At 34.9% G+C, this 17,024-nt stretch overlaps 1 protein-coding gene across 1 annotated transcript in view; it reads right to left on the bottom strand.

Annotated features, from left to right (window-relative positions):
- Positions 1 to 946: 946 nt before the first annotated feature.
- The window catches only part of BAZ2B (bromodomain adjacent to zinc finger domain 2B), a 112,241-nt gene continuing 96,163 nt past the window's right edge, over positions 947 to 17,024 (bottom strand). The window contains exons 25-37 of the mRNA XM_030454542.1: positions 16,586 to 16,829; positions 14,841 to 14,903; positions 13,506 to 13,650; positions 10,120 to 10,784; positions 9,249 to 9,522; positions 8,921 to 9,076; positions 8,340 to 8,500; positions 7,188 to 7,498; positions 6,665 to 6,800; positions 4,960 to 5,106; positions 3,587 to 3,846; positions 3,139 to 3,282; positions 947 to 2,458 (exon numbers count right to left, since the gene is read on the bottom strand). Coding sequence (XP_030310402.1) covers positions 2,305 to 2,458; positions 3,139 to 3,282; positions 3,587 to 3,846; positions 4,960 to 5,106; positions 6,665 to 6,800; positions 7,188 to 7,498; positions 8,340 to 8,500; positions 8,921 to 9,076; positions 9,249 to 9,522; positions 10,120 to 10,784; positions 13,506 to 13,650; positions 14,841 to 14,903; positions 16,586 to 16,829 — 2,860 coding nt within the window. The 3' untranslated portion in view covers positions 947 to 2,304. The remainder of the gene's footprint in view (positions 2,459 to 3,138; positions 3,283 to 3,586; positions 3,847 to 4,959; positions 5,107 to 6,664; positions 6,801 to 7,187; positions 7,499 to 8,339; positions 8,501 to 8,920; positions 9,077 to 9,248; positions 9,523 to 10,119; positions 10,785 to 13,505; positions 13,651 to 14,840; positions 14,904 to 16,585; positions 16,830 to 17,024) is intronic.

The raw sequence follows: 17,024 nt of genomic DNA, 5'->3' as shown, positions 1-17,024 counted from the left end.
TATAGTAGTGAAGTTGTTCTGACTTTTCAGAAAACTGGTAGTAGGTCTAGTATGGCAGAAACCATACTAACCAGACACTTAACCAGAAAGCTGATGAAAAGCAAAGGCATGAAGAAGTCAGTTGTGGTGGTAGTGTTAGAATGCAAGACTGACACCCAAATACGTTTTTAATTCTAGTTAAGCACGAATTATTCTTACAGAAATTAATTGAACAAGATGTTCAATCAAACAAGAGGGCAAAAGAAGCAAAAATTCTATTAAAGACCAGGAACTGACCATTTTTTCTCGGCGGGGACAAGTAAAAGGGCAAGGGAATATATAAAACAAGGCTCCAAGATTCAAACATTGCAGGACGAATTTGAAATCAAGAAACAAAAACCCACACACACCTAAAACAACAAACAAAAACAAAAAAAGCAAAAGCAAAAAAATAAAAAGCCCCAACCAAACAAAAGACCCCAAATCAAATTCAAACTGTCTCCAAAATATTACTTGGTGAGCGAGCTAGAGGTATTTGAGTATCATAACATTCATTTGTAATTCTTCTTATTTTCTTCAGTCAGAAGGACTATAACTCCCGCCCTTCTACTGACCAAATAAAAGGCAAAACTTGGCATGAACAGTGGTTTTAAGAAGCATTACAGGTGGTATGTATTTACATTATCATGTGCAACAGTCAACAGGACGGTATGAAACAGGTCAGGTACCAAGCAGCTCAGTGATTGCACCTGAAGGGCTCAGCTGATGTTATTTATCCTCATTTAAAAAGGCAGCTAAACTGTACTCTGACTGCTTGGCAGTTGCTTCTCTTTGATTTAACATTAGAAGGCCAAGAGAATTAGATGCATCATATTAAGAACTTAATGTTTAATGCAAGACTCCCAGTATATTTTAAAAAGTCCTGTATACACAGGATCTGAAGTATTAAAATTGTCAAGAAAATCCAGTTTGCAAAACAGTCTTTTATTGTATCCGTGCCACACACACTAGTGAAAAATAACACTCCTAAAAAAGGAAAAGAAAAAGAATGCTACCTTTCAACAACATTTCTCTTAAATAAAACTTCAAGTACTCTTACATTAGTACAAAAAAAATTTCTGATCTATCTGCCCCAACAGGCCACCACAACACACAGTAGATAAAACACAGTGGTTACAAATGTCTTTTTTGTTATTTCTGTGGCAAGGCAAATGGAGGAAAATGCTTCCATGAAAAAATACTGTGTGCGTAGGAAATTGTCACAATTTTATTCCACATGGATACAAACGATTATACTTGAATTTGAGGCCGTGGTGGCTTGAAATTATATAACAAAATAGAAAAATGGAAAACTAATATCCCCTACACCCTGTTTTAAAGGCAGGCACTACCAAGATTTAGGAGACTCCACAGTGTTGGTAGAGGATAATTACTGTACAAGCCATATAGCTATAATTACCTTAAGACTAAAATAAAATGCTACCGTCCTCCTAAGGCTTAAACAATAATGTCTGCAAACAATATGTACACATCATACATATTTAAAACAAGACTTAATATAAACAATAATGAACAGTATATACATGTCTCAATTTTTCTTCACTGCTTTGAAATACAATTTAACTACACAAGTGATGCAGCAACATATATATAAATGTACTTGTAACTCTACAGTAAAGTTTAATTTTTAGTGCTTTCACAGCACATCAGTGTAAACAGCTTTACTTGGCTTTTTTTTTTTTAATATTTTAAAACATTCCTTGTGGTATTTTCAAGATTTAAAGCAATTTTCTAATTCTTCCTTTTCACAGAAAACGAAGATTCTGAATGCTGTATAATCATAAATAATTCATAAAATTAAATACATTCACTAAAAAATAAACTACAAAGTAAAAAAAATGAAAAATAGATATTTATTGAAAGGGAAAAGAGAACCATTTTCCCGAGTAGAGCTCTGGTGGTTGAATATTCAGTGCGTTTTGATATATTTTAAATTCTATTGCACTATAACACCCCTTTCTTTGAAATTCATTGGGTGTACTTCCCTGTTCTACCTAAATTAGTGTGTTAAAACATAAGAACCAATAACCAAGGGGCCATGGTTGCTGTAGGAGTGAAGCCTTTAGAACTAGTATCACAACTTTGTGATATTTTAAAGAAAAAAAACCAGTCATTAGTTATGCATGTGCCTTGCACTTTCATGTAAATACAGTTCACATTGCTGGTCTTATCAGTCCTCCTTTAATGGGAAAAAAAAAGAAAAAAAAAAAAAAGGCAAAATAAACAAAACCCAAAAGAGAAAAAGAAAAAACAGTTCTAGTAACTTCAGCTCACTTTAAAAATTTCTGTCCATTTTTTTTCAAAATACTTCCTCATGTTGTGGCCAGCCCTGCCTATGTCAGAATCATCTTCATTAAAGGTTTCACAGTTGTCAAAAACAAGCCTGACATCTAGCGAAAATGCTTCAAGATTAGGGTACCTGAAAGAAGAAAAAAGTGAATGATTTTTGGATCATGGAGAATCAGAGGGGAAAAACACTCGGAACTACACGAGTAAGAACTACATTAGCATCAGTCAGTTTACAGCCAGCCATAGAATATTCAATGAGTGCTTTACATGTTTATTATACTTTTAATATTTTAATTTGAATAGTAACAAGAAAATTAACATCAGTGGAAGGAAATGCTCTCATCATTATATTTGTTATTCTCCTCAAAAACTCAGTAGAGTACTGTACTAGAAAACAAACATCTTTGAAATTAACTTGCCTCTTCCCTTCAATAACTTTATAGTTAAAATTCTAGGGCTTTTTCCCATTTACTCATGTATTCTTGGGATCAATTCCTTTCAAGGTAAGTGTTGTGTACAGCTGTATTTACTTAAAAGAGGAACAATCAGGTACAAAAAAAGGCTGCCCAGATCAATGCAACAGTGTCTTTGTGAGTCTTTTCATTATGCTGAACATACATGGCAAAATGAGCATCCAATGAGCTCATATGGCAAAGTCAAAAAGAGACAGTTAGGAAGTTTTATTTTAACTGTAAAAGTAATCAGAGGTGCCAGAGCAGGCAGATCAGAAAGGTTTAACTCATTTTTTAAAAAGTATTGAATTTCAGTATTTTTAAAATGTAAAGTACAATTTACATTAAGTTTACTTACTGTCCACTACTTAGCTTGTCTCTAATGGTGGAAAAGTCCATAGGTTTTTTAATAACTTTCTTATAACCAGGAACAAGTTTCAGGTTTACAGGAAGTAAGAAGGGCCAGGCATCTTCATGAGTTTCCAATTCTGAGAGAATCATGCTGAAGAAAAGAAGGTTTAAATCTTTTTAAATATTTAGATACTTTTAAATATTTAAACATCTACATATTTTTAAGCTGTTCATATATTCACAGAGGTTTTTAACTTTTTACCCTCATTACCACATACAGCATTTACTCCCAGCATGCACATAGGAAATTCTATATCTTAACACTCAAATTATTACAAGATGTGTGGAATACATGACCAAGACCAGTGTTCTACTTCCCCAAAACACAGCTAAAAAGAATCAGGCACTACTTGCTTCAAGAACACTTACCCAAGTTTAGAATTTGTCAGTTTTACCTGCATATAGCAAGGTCCTTGGAGTCATCTCTTTTAGGTTTCTTAAAAGCAGTGAAATTTTCCTGCTTCAACTGGCTTACAGAAACATTTTCATCCATTTTTCTTTTTCTGGGGTCTGTTTTTCCTCTTTTTAAGGAGGTGCTTGTAGTTGCACAGTCTTCATCCTCTGTATCTCCTGCAAATTTTCTGCATCTCTTTTGTTCATTACTTTTTTTCCCTTTGATTTGAATTTTTTTTATTTTTAGAGTTTGACCACTTGCCTGTAATAGAGAGAAATGAAATAAGCAATAACCGAGACATTAGTACTAACAGACAGCAATGAAGATCAGACAGAAGCCTGGAAACACTTGAAATATTTAATGTCAGAGATGATTCGCTTTATGCCCCTCTCTGACGGCATGTGAGGCTGTGGAAATTCCTGTAAATAGTTATTTAGGTTCTCAGCCTTGAATATATAAAAGCACTTGACCCTCAGACTGGTAAAGCAGCACCTCCTAGCAAACCAGGCTGGCACAGTTTGAGACATATTTGTCTATTTGACTGATAAAGCCACAGCTGGAATAGTATGTATTAATTTTCTTTCAACCGTATTATTCGCAAGATATTTCACAAACGTCCTAAATATTTCCCAAAGCATTTGATGCTGATTGTAATTAGCGTGGTGAGGAAAGAAGTCAGTTTTTACAAACAGATGATGAATTAATGCATGAATGTGGAAAAATGGATGTTGTGAATTCTTTTTGCTTAGCACTAAAAAATGTTACAGAAAAAGATACAGCATGAGCTAACCCTTTATAAACTACTACTCAACTGATTCTTAGTAGTGACCTGTTTTTATTACTTCTGTTGCACATAATAGTTAAAAACATTTTGTCTTCATTATTTGTGAAACACCCACAGAAAAACGAATCCCATTGACCATACCCTAAGAAAACACAAAACTCAGTATCTTCTGTGAAACTACTTCAGGTACAGTATTTACAGGCAAAGGCAGAAAACAAGTTTAGCAAAAAGCGGATCTAATTTTAGGACTAAAAATGACCAAAAAAATGACAAAAAATATTCACTAGCTATTGTCTCCAATTTTTATTTTCAAACAATCTAGTGTGTTGGTCTGTCAACAATGAAGATGAAAAGACAAATACTGGAAAAAATTATAGAGGAGAAATAGAAAACTATGGTATTTAATTAATTACATTTAAAAATACAATTTAAACCAAAACTGTATCCTTTACTGTCACAAAAATCCAAGTTAAATAAAGTTATGTAATTATTTCATGGCAACCCAACATACAGACCATTATTTTCACAAAAAACACTGTCAGACCTTTAAAAAGGTCCCTAAGTCACTTCACCTTTATGGTTAGTATTACCTTTGCTATGCAGGCAGGACAAAACCAGTCACCGTCTGGTATGGTGGTGATCTTGGGTCTGTGGCAGTAGGTATGACAACCTTTATCACAGCCATCACAAAGGAGTAGCAGTTCCTCATTATCTCCCTTTCGACAAATTTGGCAGTACTAGAATACATGAAAAATGGCTCAGATTCATTTTTTTTAAGATTTGAAACACAGGGATGGTAACTAAATTACCTTTTAAAATAACCTAAATTACCCTTCCAAATACACAACTTCACTCTCAAAATTATTTCCCTTTGATTTTACCACAATGAGAGTCTACTCATGATCACATTTGTAGAAGAAAATATGCAGCATGGGAGGAACTAATCTAAAGGCTACACTTGGGAGTACATTTGAAAAACAACTGATTGGAAGAGGTGTCCTACAGCACACAGAACTATGAATACTTCTTGTATTTTAATCATGTCCATGAGGAGTAAAGGTAACAAACTCACTTAGCCTGCACAAACTGTCTCAGCAATCTTCTCTTAACCTATGCCCACACTGCATAGGTAAGCTGCTATTTTATAAAAATAATTTGTATTTTACAACAGTATTTTCAAATAATAATCAGTAAAGATCTTATCCAAAGGCCACCATGGACAAATTCACAAGGCAACACAAATGATCCTGGCACTTACTAAAATTCACACTAACTAACTTAAAAATATCTAATGTACTTTAGTTTTCTTTATTGTGTGATTTTTTTATACTCTTCTATGTCTGGACTTCTTTTTCAGGAACTTACGATGTTCACATGCTTTCACCAAATACTTTTACCGTGTAATTAAATTCACAGAACATTTCAATCAAATTGAGAACAATACTATAAATTTTCTTCTGGACAGTAAATTATTACACAATGAAACGTTCAAATACCTTTTCAGGTGTTCCTACTAAATTCATAAACTTTTTCTTTTAAAGATGCAGCTTTAAAGTTACAGCTATGTAAACTCAGACATCCAGCCTTACACTACAGTTTTTATTTGAATAATCCTTTAATTGTCCAGATGTAATCAGAATCTGTATAAGACTGGAAGAAATTAAAACATACAGGCAAAGGCCACTAATGAAAGCATTACTTTTGCCACCCACTACATAGCACTGGTCATACTTAATCACATCAAAATCACCACCGCTGCAGTAGTAGTTTTCAGAAATTTGGAGCTCAAAGGTCCATGCCAGTTTTGACATGTGCATTTTGCATGCCTCCTCTGTATGCACAGTTAACAAAGATCTATTTTTAAATGTACAAGCAAGCAGGTATGTTCAGCTGTGAGAAATGTGCAAGCCATGGGTTCAGAGCATCTCCACTTCTCAAAAAATGAAGTATGAAAAAAAGATATGTGGTGTTGAACCTTCATAAAGCTTATGTCACGGATGAGATCAGAAATATTCTAACATCAGATAGAATATTTTTCATCAGAGCTAGAAATTACTTTTTACCTAAACATTAATAACAAAAAGTTACTACTACGTTAAAGAATCCTGTTACATGGGCTATAGCAGTAGTTAAACAGTAGTTTACTGTGTTAAGTTTTACACAAGTTCTACACACAGTCTTTAGAAATGCATTATGAACCATAATATCTTACAATGCCTGAACTGGGAAAATAGGATATGGAAAAAACAGTTTAGTTACAATATTATTATTATTTTTTAAATCAAAACCACTTACAACTTTCATAATGGATTTTTCCCATGCTATTGATTTCTGTAACTGCTGAATGCACAGAGCTACCTGTGCAGCACTGCGTGCTTCTGACAATGCTCTTCTCCATACCCTTAGCCCTGGAGCAATATCCTCTTCTGTTCTGCATTGAAACACAGAGAAATTAAGTAGGTCATGTCCATGTTTGCTTACGTTTAAACGTGGAACAATCATTATCACATTGAAAGCCAAGCAATGACAAAACATACACAGCCAATAAGTGTAAGGTTTAAGCAACTAAATTTCATGTAGTGCACAGACTGTGGCTACGTGCCTCAAAGCTTAGTCACAACCAGTTAAATGTAAGATAACTTCGCAAGATTATCAACAAACATAACAAAAAATATCTTAACAAAGCACCATGCAGAATAACATGATCCATATGGATCACAGACATAACAAGAAAGTACATAGATAACAGGCAATAAGAAAATAGGCTCCAATTAGCAAAGAAGCACAATAATTTTTCAAGTTAATCTCAATAACCTACCCGTCACCATCACCACTAATGGATGGTGCAGGAGCAGGGACAGTAACTGTGCCCACATTATCCAGTTTGATCTGAATGGTGGTACTTAAGGGGCTCTTCAGATACCTTCGCTCTATGTTCCGCTCCAAGTCAGCCAGCCTGGTTACAGCTATATCTAGAGGGTTGTCACTCCTCCGCTCTAGAGAGCTGGCACTGCCTTCTCCGCCTCCAGCACTGTCTCCATCATGCTTCTTGTGCAATCTAGTAATTGACTTATGTTCACGATATACCAAGTCATCTCTCTCTGATGCAGGTTCAGGACACAGCCAACCCTATGTTAATAGAAAGGTTTGGGCATTTATTGGTTGCTGTTAACTTAGTGTGTTACATGGAATCATAATAAGTAACTGAAGTGCTGTTTCCAGTAGGTCGTGGTTACTTGTAATCCATCTGCAGAGACAGTTTCCAAAATATCCAGAGAACTAAAATAATTAATAAAAAATACAAGCATTACCAGATTTTCTGAAGAGACCTTTCTGCAACAGTCTGCATTATCTCCCTTTGAAGTATCCTGTTCTATTTGCCAAAACATCAGAATAGCCCTATCTGTCCAGCAGTCACGGGTGACAGTATCAGTTGGTCACACTGAAATAACACCCGCTCCTAGAACAAACTAGATCACAAATGCTACATCTGTACTATAACCAAACATAGGCAATTTGATATCCCACCTTGGAAAAATTCCAAACTGCAATGACAGCTAGTGAATTCTCAACTCTTTCAACACAACCATCACATGTCGAACAAAGAAAGCATTAACAGCAACAAACACCCAAACCAGGCAGAACTGTGGCATAATCCACTATAATAAAGCAGTCTATACGCAACAGAATCTTTGCATTCAAAATAGGTTAATGAAATTTGCAGGGAACTGCACAATTTACAAGAGCACTCTCCAGGAACTGCCATTCTGAGCATCCTGAGCTGTAGATTTAACTGCAATTAAAATGCTTCAAACCCAAATATCCATGAGACTGCTGCAGCAGGTTTTTTTTTTTTATTTGCAGATTGAGATAGAATAAGAAGGCACTTACCAACAGCAAAAGCATTGCTATCTACTTTAAATTCTTACCACTTATTTTAAAGGGACATTTTACTAAAAGTTGGTTTTACCTTAACTTGTAAACTAGCAGATGCAACTCTCCTTTCTAGATCTTCCACCTGCTGAAGAATAGCAAGATCCATCTCCATTGCTTGTTCTTCTACTGACCAGTTTTCCACAACATCACGAGTTACCTGGTTATCTTCATTTTCATTGATATCAATAATTGCAACTGTATTTAAGAATCACATTTTTATTATTTTAATTAGCATTATAACTTCTCTGATTAAATTCAAGCTGATTTACCTGTCACTCCAGTCAAATGTTCAATAACTGCTGTAATAGTGTGCTACTCTTACGATACTCAACATGGACAACAAATTCTGTAGGTTTTCAAACTTGCAGTTTAAAGGCAAGAAGGGGAAAGAGAAGCTGAGCTACTGTTACAGAGATGGAAAGAGTTTATATTAAATGGGATTTCTCCTACCCTGGAGCTTTCCAGAACTAGGCTGGTCAAAAGTCAACTACAGAAAATGAGACCTTTTCCTTTTTTCTCCAGCCACTACTCTGACTATCTGTAAACATCTCCAACAGCTCTCTGCCAGTGTCTTATGCTCCAACACCACATGCAACATAAATACCAATTACATACCATCCTTATTTTTGATGCAGGCCACAGTGATATAATCCATGTGTTTCTGTATTTGCTTTTGTAAGGCCTTTTCTCTGATTCCCCTGAGATGTAGCACTTTTAGCAAAGATTTTAGGTCCTCTGGATCAGTAATCCTCCACCACCCATACTGCATTTCTAAATCAAGACAAGAATATAAACACTTTGCAGGCACTGTTTATGTGATCACACACAATTGGATTAATCATCTGGCTAAATTCAATAGGGAAATTATGTTAAAAAATAACTTGTAGTGGCACTTTAAGAATTATCTTTCACATAGCCCATCTTGCTGTTGTATTACACTTACCTTCTGGTATAGGTTTTGGGTTAGGGTAGTCTACTGGTTTGGCTACTTCAACTGCTGTAGAAGGGGCAGAAGCTGCTTTTTCAGTCTGTGGTGCTGGTGATTCACTTTTACTTGCAGGAACAGTAGATGCCAAGAATGAGTTACCATTCATTTCTGATAATCCCAACCCTGACCCAAGAGACGGTAAAGCAGATGAAAATGGAACATTTGAAGTAAGAACTCCTGTGGGCCATCCACAAAACTGAAGTCCCATTATAGGTAGTCCAGTCTTCATCTGTTACACAAAAAATATTGTTAACACAATCATAAGTGCAATTATGAGTTATTACCAAGTTATCTTAATTATCATTAGGATGCTATTTGGCAAACAATAATTGAAAGAAGAAGGAGGCCCTTATTCAGAATATTGATTAGTTGAAGCAAAACTAGTGTAGCACTGATGTTTAACTGTCCTTATTAGGGCCTTGTTAATTCTTTAAAAGCAGCAGCTTTTAAAGTGAAGCTGTGGCATGTCATATTTCTGAAAACTAGTTTTTATATATTTATTTGATTTTCTCTTCATACCAGCAGCCAAATTTCTAAAAGCCAAATTAAATTACTGAAATACCAAAAAATATATACAAAAACATACAAAAAAACATACATTGGCTTACCTAATTTTACATATATTAATACCTTATATGAAAAAATGTAGTATTAGAAAACATTTCTAATATGTATTTTGTTATTAACATTTAGAAACAGGAAAAAAGTAAGGAAAATAAAATATAAAATATAATGCTGATAGAGCTTCTGTGACACAATTTGTCTAAACAGAAATTCTGCCCAAATAAGCACAGTAAAATGATTATTCAAAACTTCATTTATTTACCTGCAGCGGGGACATCGCAAAAGGACTTAACCCCATTGGACTCTGTGCAGAGGTTGAGCCCAGAAGTGGTGATGGAACTGGTGAAGGTGACTTTGATGGTGTATGTGACTGAGGAGTAAGTGAAGCTGTAGTGGGTGGTGTGTCCACGTGGGTGACTGACAGGTCATCACAGGGTGTTCTCGGTAACAGGCTGAACCACTGCCTGCTCTTCTCAGTGAGAGTCTTTAACAATTGGTCATTGGGAACCAGTGGAGAACTGTAAAACTTCCCTGTCCCACTTGCATTAGGACTGAAAAGATTATTAGAATCAGACTTCTCCATGGTGCTTTGTGACACAGTGGACTGAAGACTGCAAAGGGAGTTTTTTGAGTTACTTGGGTAAGAGAGCGTGCAGCCATTTGCTGCACTGCCATTAGGTTTTGGTGGCATAATGTCAGATTCAGGTGGCATTTTTGCTACCTCTAACAGTTTGCTTAGTTTTGAAAATGACCCAGGCTTTTGTAAAAACAAATTAGTGTTGTCCTTTTCTTTCAGATCTTCCTTTTGTTCACAGTGAGTTGTATTTAAACAGTGTAATTTTTGTTCTGTCTCAAATTCTTCTTCCTTGATATGCATGTTTTCTACCTTCTTTAACTTCTCTTTTTCTTTCGCAATTTCTTCTAGTCCTAAGAATCCACAAGAAACACAAATGAAATATAATAGACCAACTAATTTAGAATATTTTTGTCATTACAGTTAAATATAAATTACTTCAGTTTTTATTTAACACATGCTAGATCAGAATGTTTTTTCTTTTTTTTTTCTTTTTTTTTTTTTCCTAATAAAATTACATCTCACTTTGCAGAAGGAAACAAGCTTCAAGGCTCACATAGATTTGAACTCTGCTAAAAACCTGGAGAAAAAAGAACAACAATGTAGCTGACAGTGTGCTACTGTATTCTCCCTTATGAAGCATATCTGTCTGATGCACTTTGCCAATGGTAAGTCTTTAAAAAAATACAGATTATTGGCAGTTTTCTTTTTGAGAAACTCTCCATGCTTTATCAAAAAAACTCCTTTGTTTCTATCAAGATAGTACAATGTTTGTAGGCTTAAAGCTTATTTTTGCAAAAAAACGTTTCATTAAACTCACAGCCAACTATGAAAAGGTGGAAACAAAATTCCTGTTGTGAAATCAAGTGTTCCCTAAATACTGAAACAAAACATTATAAATTTTACTGCTTTCAATAAAACTCATTAACAACTGTGACTGTGAAACTATATCAACATTCTTGAAAGTTTAAAACTCTTTCAAGAGCCACTCAGCAAGACTGGGAGTCTGCACACAGCTAAGTAGGCAGATGTGATCAGACAGCCTAACATCAAAGCAATTTAAAGTACAACAAGCAGAAGCTGATTTCAAAAGCCAGTTTCTTCAAACAAGGGAGGTGCAAAAGATCCATCTTGTATGAAAAGGAAAAACACTTCTCCGTCTTTTTTGCTTTCCTACTCTTTCTTAACCACATCTACCCTTATGCCAATGTGTCAACTTAAGACTAAAAGTCTTTTAAAGTGTAACAGGAGATGGAAAAATGTCATGAAAGGGGGGCAGAGCTAGAAAATTCAACATACCAACTTCTTGAATGATTTTCATCAGATATTGCAATTGCAAATAAACAAAGGTCCTGTTTATGGCTAATGGCCAGAACAACTACAAAAGTTGAGATGTCATGGAAAATCATAAATATTACAAATATAATTCTTTTAAATAAAAGAATATCCCCTCCCATGAAAATTTCCAAATGTGTTGAAAGTTCTGGTGTATGTCAAGATAGAAACAATTTGAGTATCATCATAGGGGATAAAATTACTACATAATAAAAGGAAGGAGAAGCATTTTTTTAATTAGACAGAACATTCAACAATATATGTCTCACATTTCCAATGTTTAGATAAAGAAACTAAGAGTGGACTAACTGCAGAACTTACTGAATCAAAACAAGAGCTGAGTGGAAGAGGGAATGGCTGAGAACTTAAAATATGTCCATTTTGCTATTCATGGAGAATGAACTTTCATTAAGAAAATACATAAAAAAATACAGGTACCCCTAAAGTTCTCAGCTAAAATCTTTGTGTGGGTTTTTTTGTTTGTTTGTTTATTTGGGGTTTTTTACTATCTTAAGACAGACAGGCGTATTTAGATTATTTCTTTTGTGTACCACTTTCATGTGGTGCTTATCTGGTTAAAATCTAAAAAATAAAATACAGAGAACAACAGGAATGCAAGCAGTACAGCATATGACAGTTTACCTTTCTGTATCCCACTATTCATGTGCAAAACAGTTCCTAATACACAGCATAACATAATGCAGAACAGGAGATACAGAAAGATACTTTTTATGCAACTCATTTTGGAAAGGTAACTTGATGATCAAGATTAGATTTAGGAAAGGTTCTGCTGCTTGTTTTTGATGTCACAACAGGGCTCAGATTTCATACCATGCATTGATTACAATCATGTAATTGATTACAACAGACGATTACAATAATTTTAACCAAAAACTCTCTAAAATGATGAAATTCTTGTGAGATCTTGCAATTCTGGTGTGTATCAGAGAATTTTGTGCTTATGTGGGGGGAATGATTGTGAGAGTAATGGAGTTTTGCTTCATCTGTATCAGAAAAAGAAAGGATTCTTCTGTGATCAGAATGAAGGCTCCTGTTTTCTGATTAATACATATTTCTGCATCTATCCAATTTAAAGTATATGAAAAATTCAGTAACCATTGGTATACAGATGTCACAACCATAAAAATACATTCTCATTTTACCAAAGTAACTTCAGAATTTGCTGGATTTGAAGAAAGATCAGTTGGTAAAATTCAGAGACTAAATTTCATTGTTGATTAGAAAAACACAGCATTTCACTGTGTGAAAATTATTTTCAAATTTTTGCAGACATATATCAAATATTCAAACACAGAGTAGTTGTGTATTTGCATAAAATGTAACAACTGAAGATAAAAAGAGGGTTTTTTTCATTCTGTGGTCATCCCAGTTTTCATATGCAGAGCTTACTGCCACAGGGAAACGTGAAATAGTTCAGAAGGAGCCAAAAAAATATTCCAAGTAGATAAATAGGAAAAAGCATAAGATTTAGAACTATAACAACTGAAAACTTCCAAAATCTTATTCATCATTTTGAAAGAAATTAAATGATGTTTAATGTTTAGAAAGGTATGAGAGAATACCATATGAATAGAGAGGGCTACTGACAGCCTCTGTTTAGCCTCTGCTTGAAGGCGAAGCTTTAAGATCTTGCGGCACAAAATCACAGCCTACAGAAATGGGCAGTATGTCTTGGCAGAGTATGCCTTGATGTGACATTATTCCTTTATATATCTTACCTTCACCACTTTCCATGCCTTCAACGAAAATGCCACCACACTGGGGCAGAATCCAGTATCGTCGCCTATAGCGATCTTGACCAAACATCATTGAGCGCAAAGAGTGCGAAGCTTCAAATAACTTCTTTCTGTACTGGCTTTGTTGCTGTTTTAAAAAAGGGAAAGCATTATAATTCAGTAAGGCAACAAGCCCATTACAACAGAAAACGTATCCTGAACAAAATTTCAAGGGTCACACAAGGAGGCTTTCTTAGGAGACTTTGTGCCTGTGTCAGTGTTATGTGATATTCTACTCAGGGCTGCTGCCTTGATGATTTTACATGCACAGCTCCCTTTAATAAAATCGATTCAATCGCTTCCTGGTTCAGCTTAAGTTTATCGTTATTCCATTAAAAACACATTTTGCAATGGTAAGCCATGTCTTTTTTATACTGACTCCCAGAGAACAACAGGATCAAAGATTTCATTGCACAAGAACAGCTGACATCCTATCAATTATACAACAACAGCAAATGGTAATCAGAGCTCTGAAGACAGCTGATTCTACTGCTCCTGATGGGAAACTAATGAGATATTTAATTGGTTCATAAAAGAATGAAAACAATCATATCTGAAAATAAATTCTGTACACAAACAGTTCTCTGATGGGGGCCAACAAGAATTCTTGTTTGTGTATTCAGTCTTTGTTCTGCTAAACTGACACTGCTGTGAAGTCAGGTGTAATTCTGGACTGCTGATTTTTTGCATTTTGGAACATGAGAAAACCCAGAGGCAGATTCATAAATTACTACTAGGAAGAATTAAAAAATGGACCACGAGTATCCCTATGTACAGCATTCTGCCTTCTCATTTACATGTCTCTTCCTATTCCATTGTTTCTTCTTTCAAAGTCTGAAGCAAAGACAGCTCTCTGTATTGGGCTGGAAAACAGCTGCAGAAATTAGCCAACTGTAGGAGGGAATGAGAATTATTGCAGTGATTTATATAATGGAGATGTCATTGCTTCTCATACACAAAATCTACCACCACTTGCTGAGATGAACAAACAGAAGTATATCAATTTGGTATGGATAAAAAATATATTACTTTTCATTCTGAGATGTGCAACAGCTTTCTAACTGCCTTCTGAGTAATATCCACGTAGTGCCACTAGACTTTACTCACAATTCAGGTGTCATGTAGCATCATTCTTACTTATTGAAACAAAAACTGATCCTTATTTCAATTTCTATTTTCAATTTCAATTTACAGTGCACTGAATATGATGGTTAACATTCTAACTCATGGTATCCAGTCATCAAATTTATAGTACAACATAGACAAATGACCTCTCACCTTTGTAAGTTTTTCAATATGTTTCTCTAGTTCTTCAACACTTGCTGTCTGATCCCCATCATCCTGTAATCACCAAATATATGTCACACCAAATTTAATTCAGGATAAAATAATACTACCATGACTCACTAATACCACAGGAAAAAAATTAAGCAGAACATGAGAGGAAAATTCTACAGATAAAAATATTTAAATCATGTGCTTTTTCAATATTTTTGACTAGGAACAAGATAACTGGAAAAAGATGTATCTTGAACCTTTACAACCAACCCAGATGCAAGTGAAGAAAAGTCATGGCCAAATGTTCACTGAAAACATTCTTTTACTGGAAGAAATCTTTTAGTTTGTGCATTAACATTTAAGACAAAAGGATGCCATCTTAGTTTCCATGATGCTTTTTGAATATTCAAGTACATTTCTTAGCGATTTTTCAAACATGAAATAATTGAATCTGTAGAAATTTTATTAATGGAATCTGAAGAAATCTTATTAATCAGTCTTTGGTCAGTGCACACCTGCATTTCATTTCAATGTCCACAAGAAATTGTAGCACCACTTTAAATTATAAATCTACTATAAGTGTTCTAGTATTAATCTTGCCAATTTTTGAAAAGTAATGCACCTATGATTAAGTCTATGGTTCCCTTCTTCCTGACAGTTTAAAAATGAGTTATTTCTGTAAAAAAGAGCTTGTAGGTCAAGGAAGTTTTGGGGAAGTTCAAGGTTCCAAAAGAATACAACCAAAATCACAAGATCTCCTGATCACCTGCACTGTACAATATTGGCCTTTCTTTCCTGTCCCTGTGGAAGTGTACCCAAGTGAAGCCTTCTGAACCACCACATCCAGGATGAATGCAATGGAACTTCTCTTTTATCAGAAAATTAATCTTTCTACAGGAGTTACAGAACTTCTGTCTATGAAACACCCCAAATAGAAGAGCAACAAAACAGAAGACTGTACAAACGGCAAAAAAATTAAGGGATGGATGTGAAGTTAGATACCTACGTTTTAATTTGTAACAGCTTTGTGAACTTCAATAAGCCTTGCATAAAATGGATCGTTTTCTGGAAAGCAGTGCAACAGCCAGTGCACAAAAATGTAGTATTTGGTATTGTTTGTCTCTTTTATCAGGCTTCATCCAGTAGAGAATTCTGGAGTCCTAGAAGTCAATCTTCCAGGCCTGTGTGGCACTTTCACTACAAAAATCTTTTGACTACTGTAGATACAAATACAATTCAGCTAAAAACGTTTGAGATTCTTTCCATATGTTATCAGATATTAACTAGTAGAATTTATAATCTTGGGACCAAATACAGCTGGGCAGGAAAGTTGTGAAAAAAACACCCAGAAAGGTCACAGATAAGCTTTATAATAGATAATGCTAAAAATAATTTTACTTCTTCATGATTTTGATAACTAGGAAATTACCTTTATTCTGCTTTAACAGGAAACTACAGTTATGCTCATTTGCTAATAAAGCTTCAGTTCTCTGGATATGGTAGTTTTTCAGAATTCCAGAGAAATGAAGACTAAGTCAAAGCAAGTAAGTAGAAAAAAACAACGAAGAACAAAAACAAAACAAAACAAAACAACAACAAAAAACCACCAGCAAACCAGCAACAACCTATACTGTAATAGCTACCAAAAAAAAAAAAACAAACCAAAAAACAAAGAAAAAAAAAACCCAGAAGGAAAACAAGCTTTAACTCAGTAGTTAATTTTCATTCTACTTAAAACTCCTCACCTCATCCTCACAAACTTCTGCCTTCTTTCCCTTTTTATCTTCTTTGTCTTCTTCATCCTCATCATCCTCATCTGCTTGATCATCACTGTCATCATCATCATCATCATCATAATCACTGTCCCCCCCCTTTCTTCTGCGCTTGCGGCCAGGTGTTGGTGTTTCCAGAGAGTGCTGTTCCTCTGCCCCATCACCACCTCCTGCAGCATCTCTTTTGCCAGTTTTCTTGGCATGAATGATTCTAAGCCTTGAAAGACATAACAAGGGGTGAAATTATGGAGGATGTCTATACCATACCTTTCTTTCTATGTGACTGGAAGTAAATAATGTATTTTAGATTCAAATTAGCTCTTCCATTCTGACGTTGTATTTTCTCATTATTTATTGCCATTAATCAACAAGAAAAACTCAGGTTATGAAACTCCTTAAGCCTCTTATTCCA

Source organism: Calypte anna, chromosome 7, assembly GCF_003957555.1.
Source record: "Calypte anna isolate BGI_N300 chromosome 7, bCalAnn1_v1.p, whole genome shotgun sequence".
NCBI lineage: Eukaryota > Metazoa > Chordata > Aves > Apodiformes > Trochilidae > Calypte > Calypte anna.
Note: the sequence above shows the minus strand (reverse complement) of the source record. Positions and strands in the feature narration are given on the sequence as shown.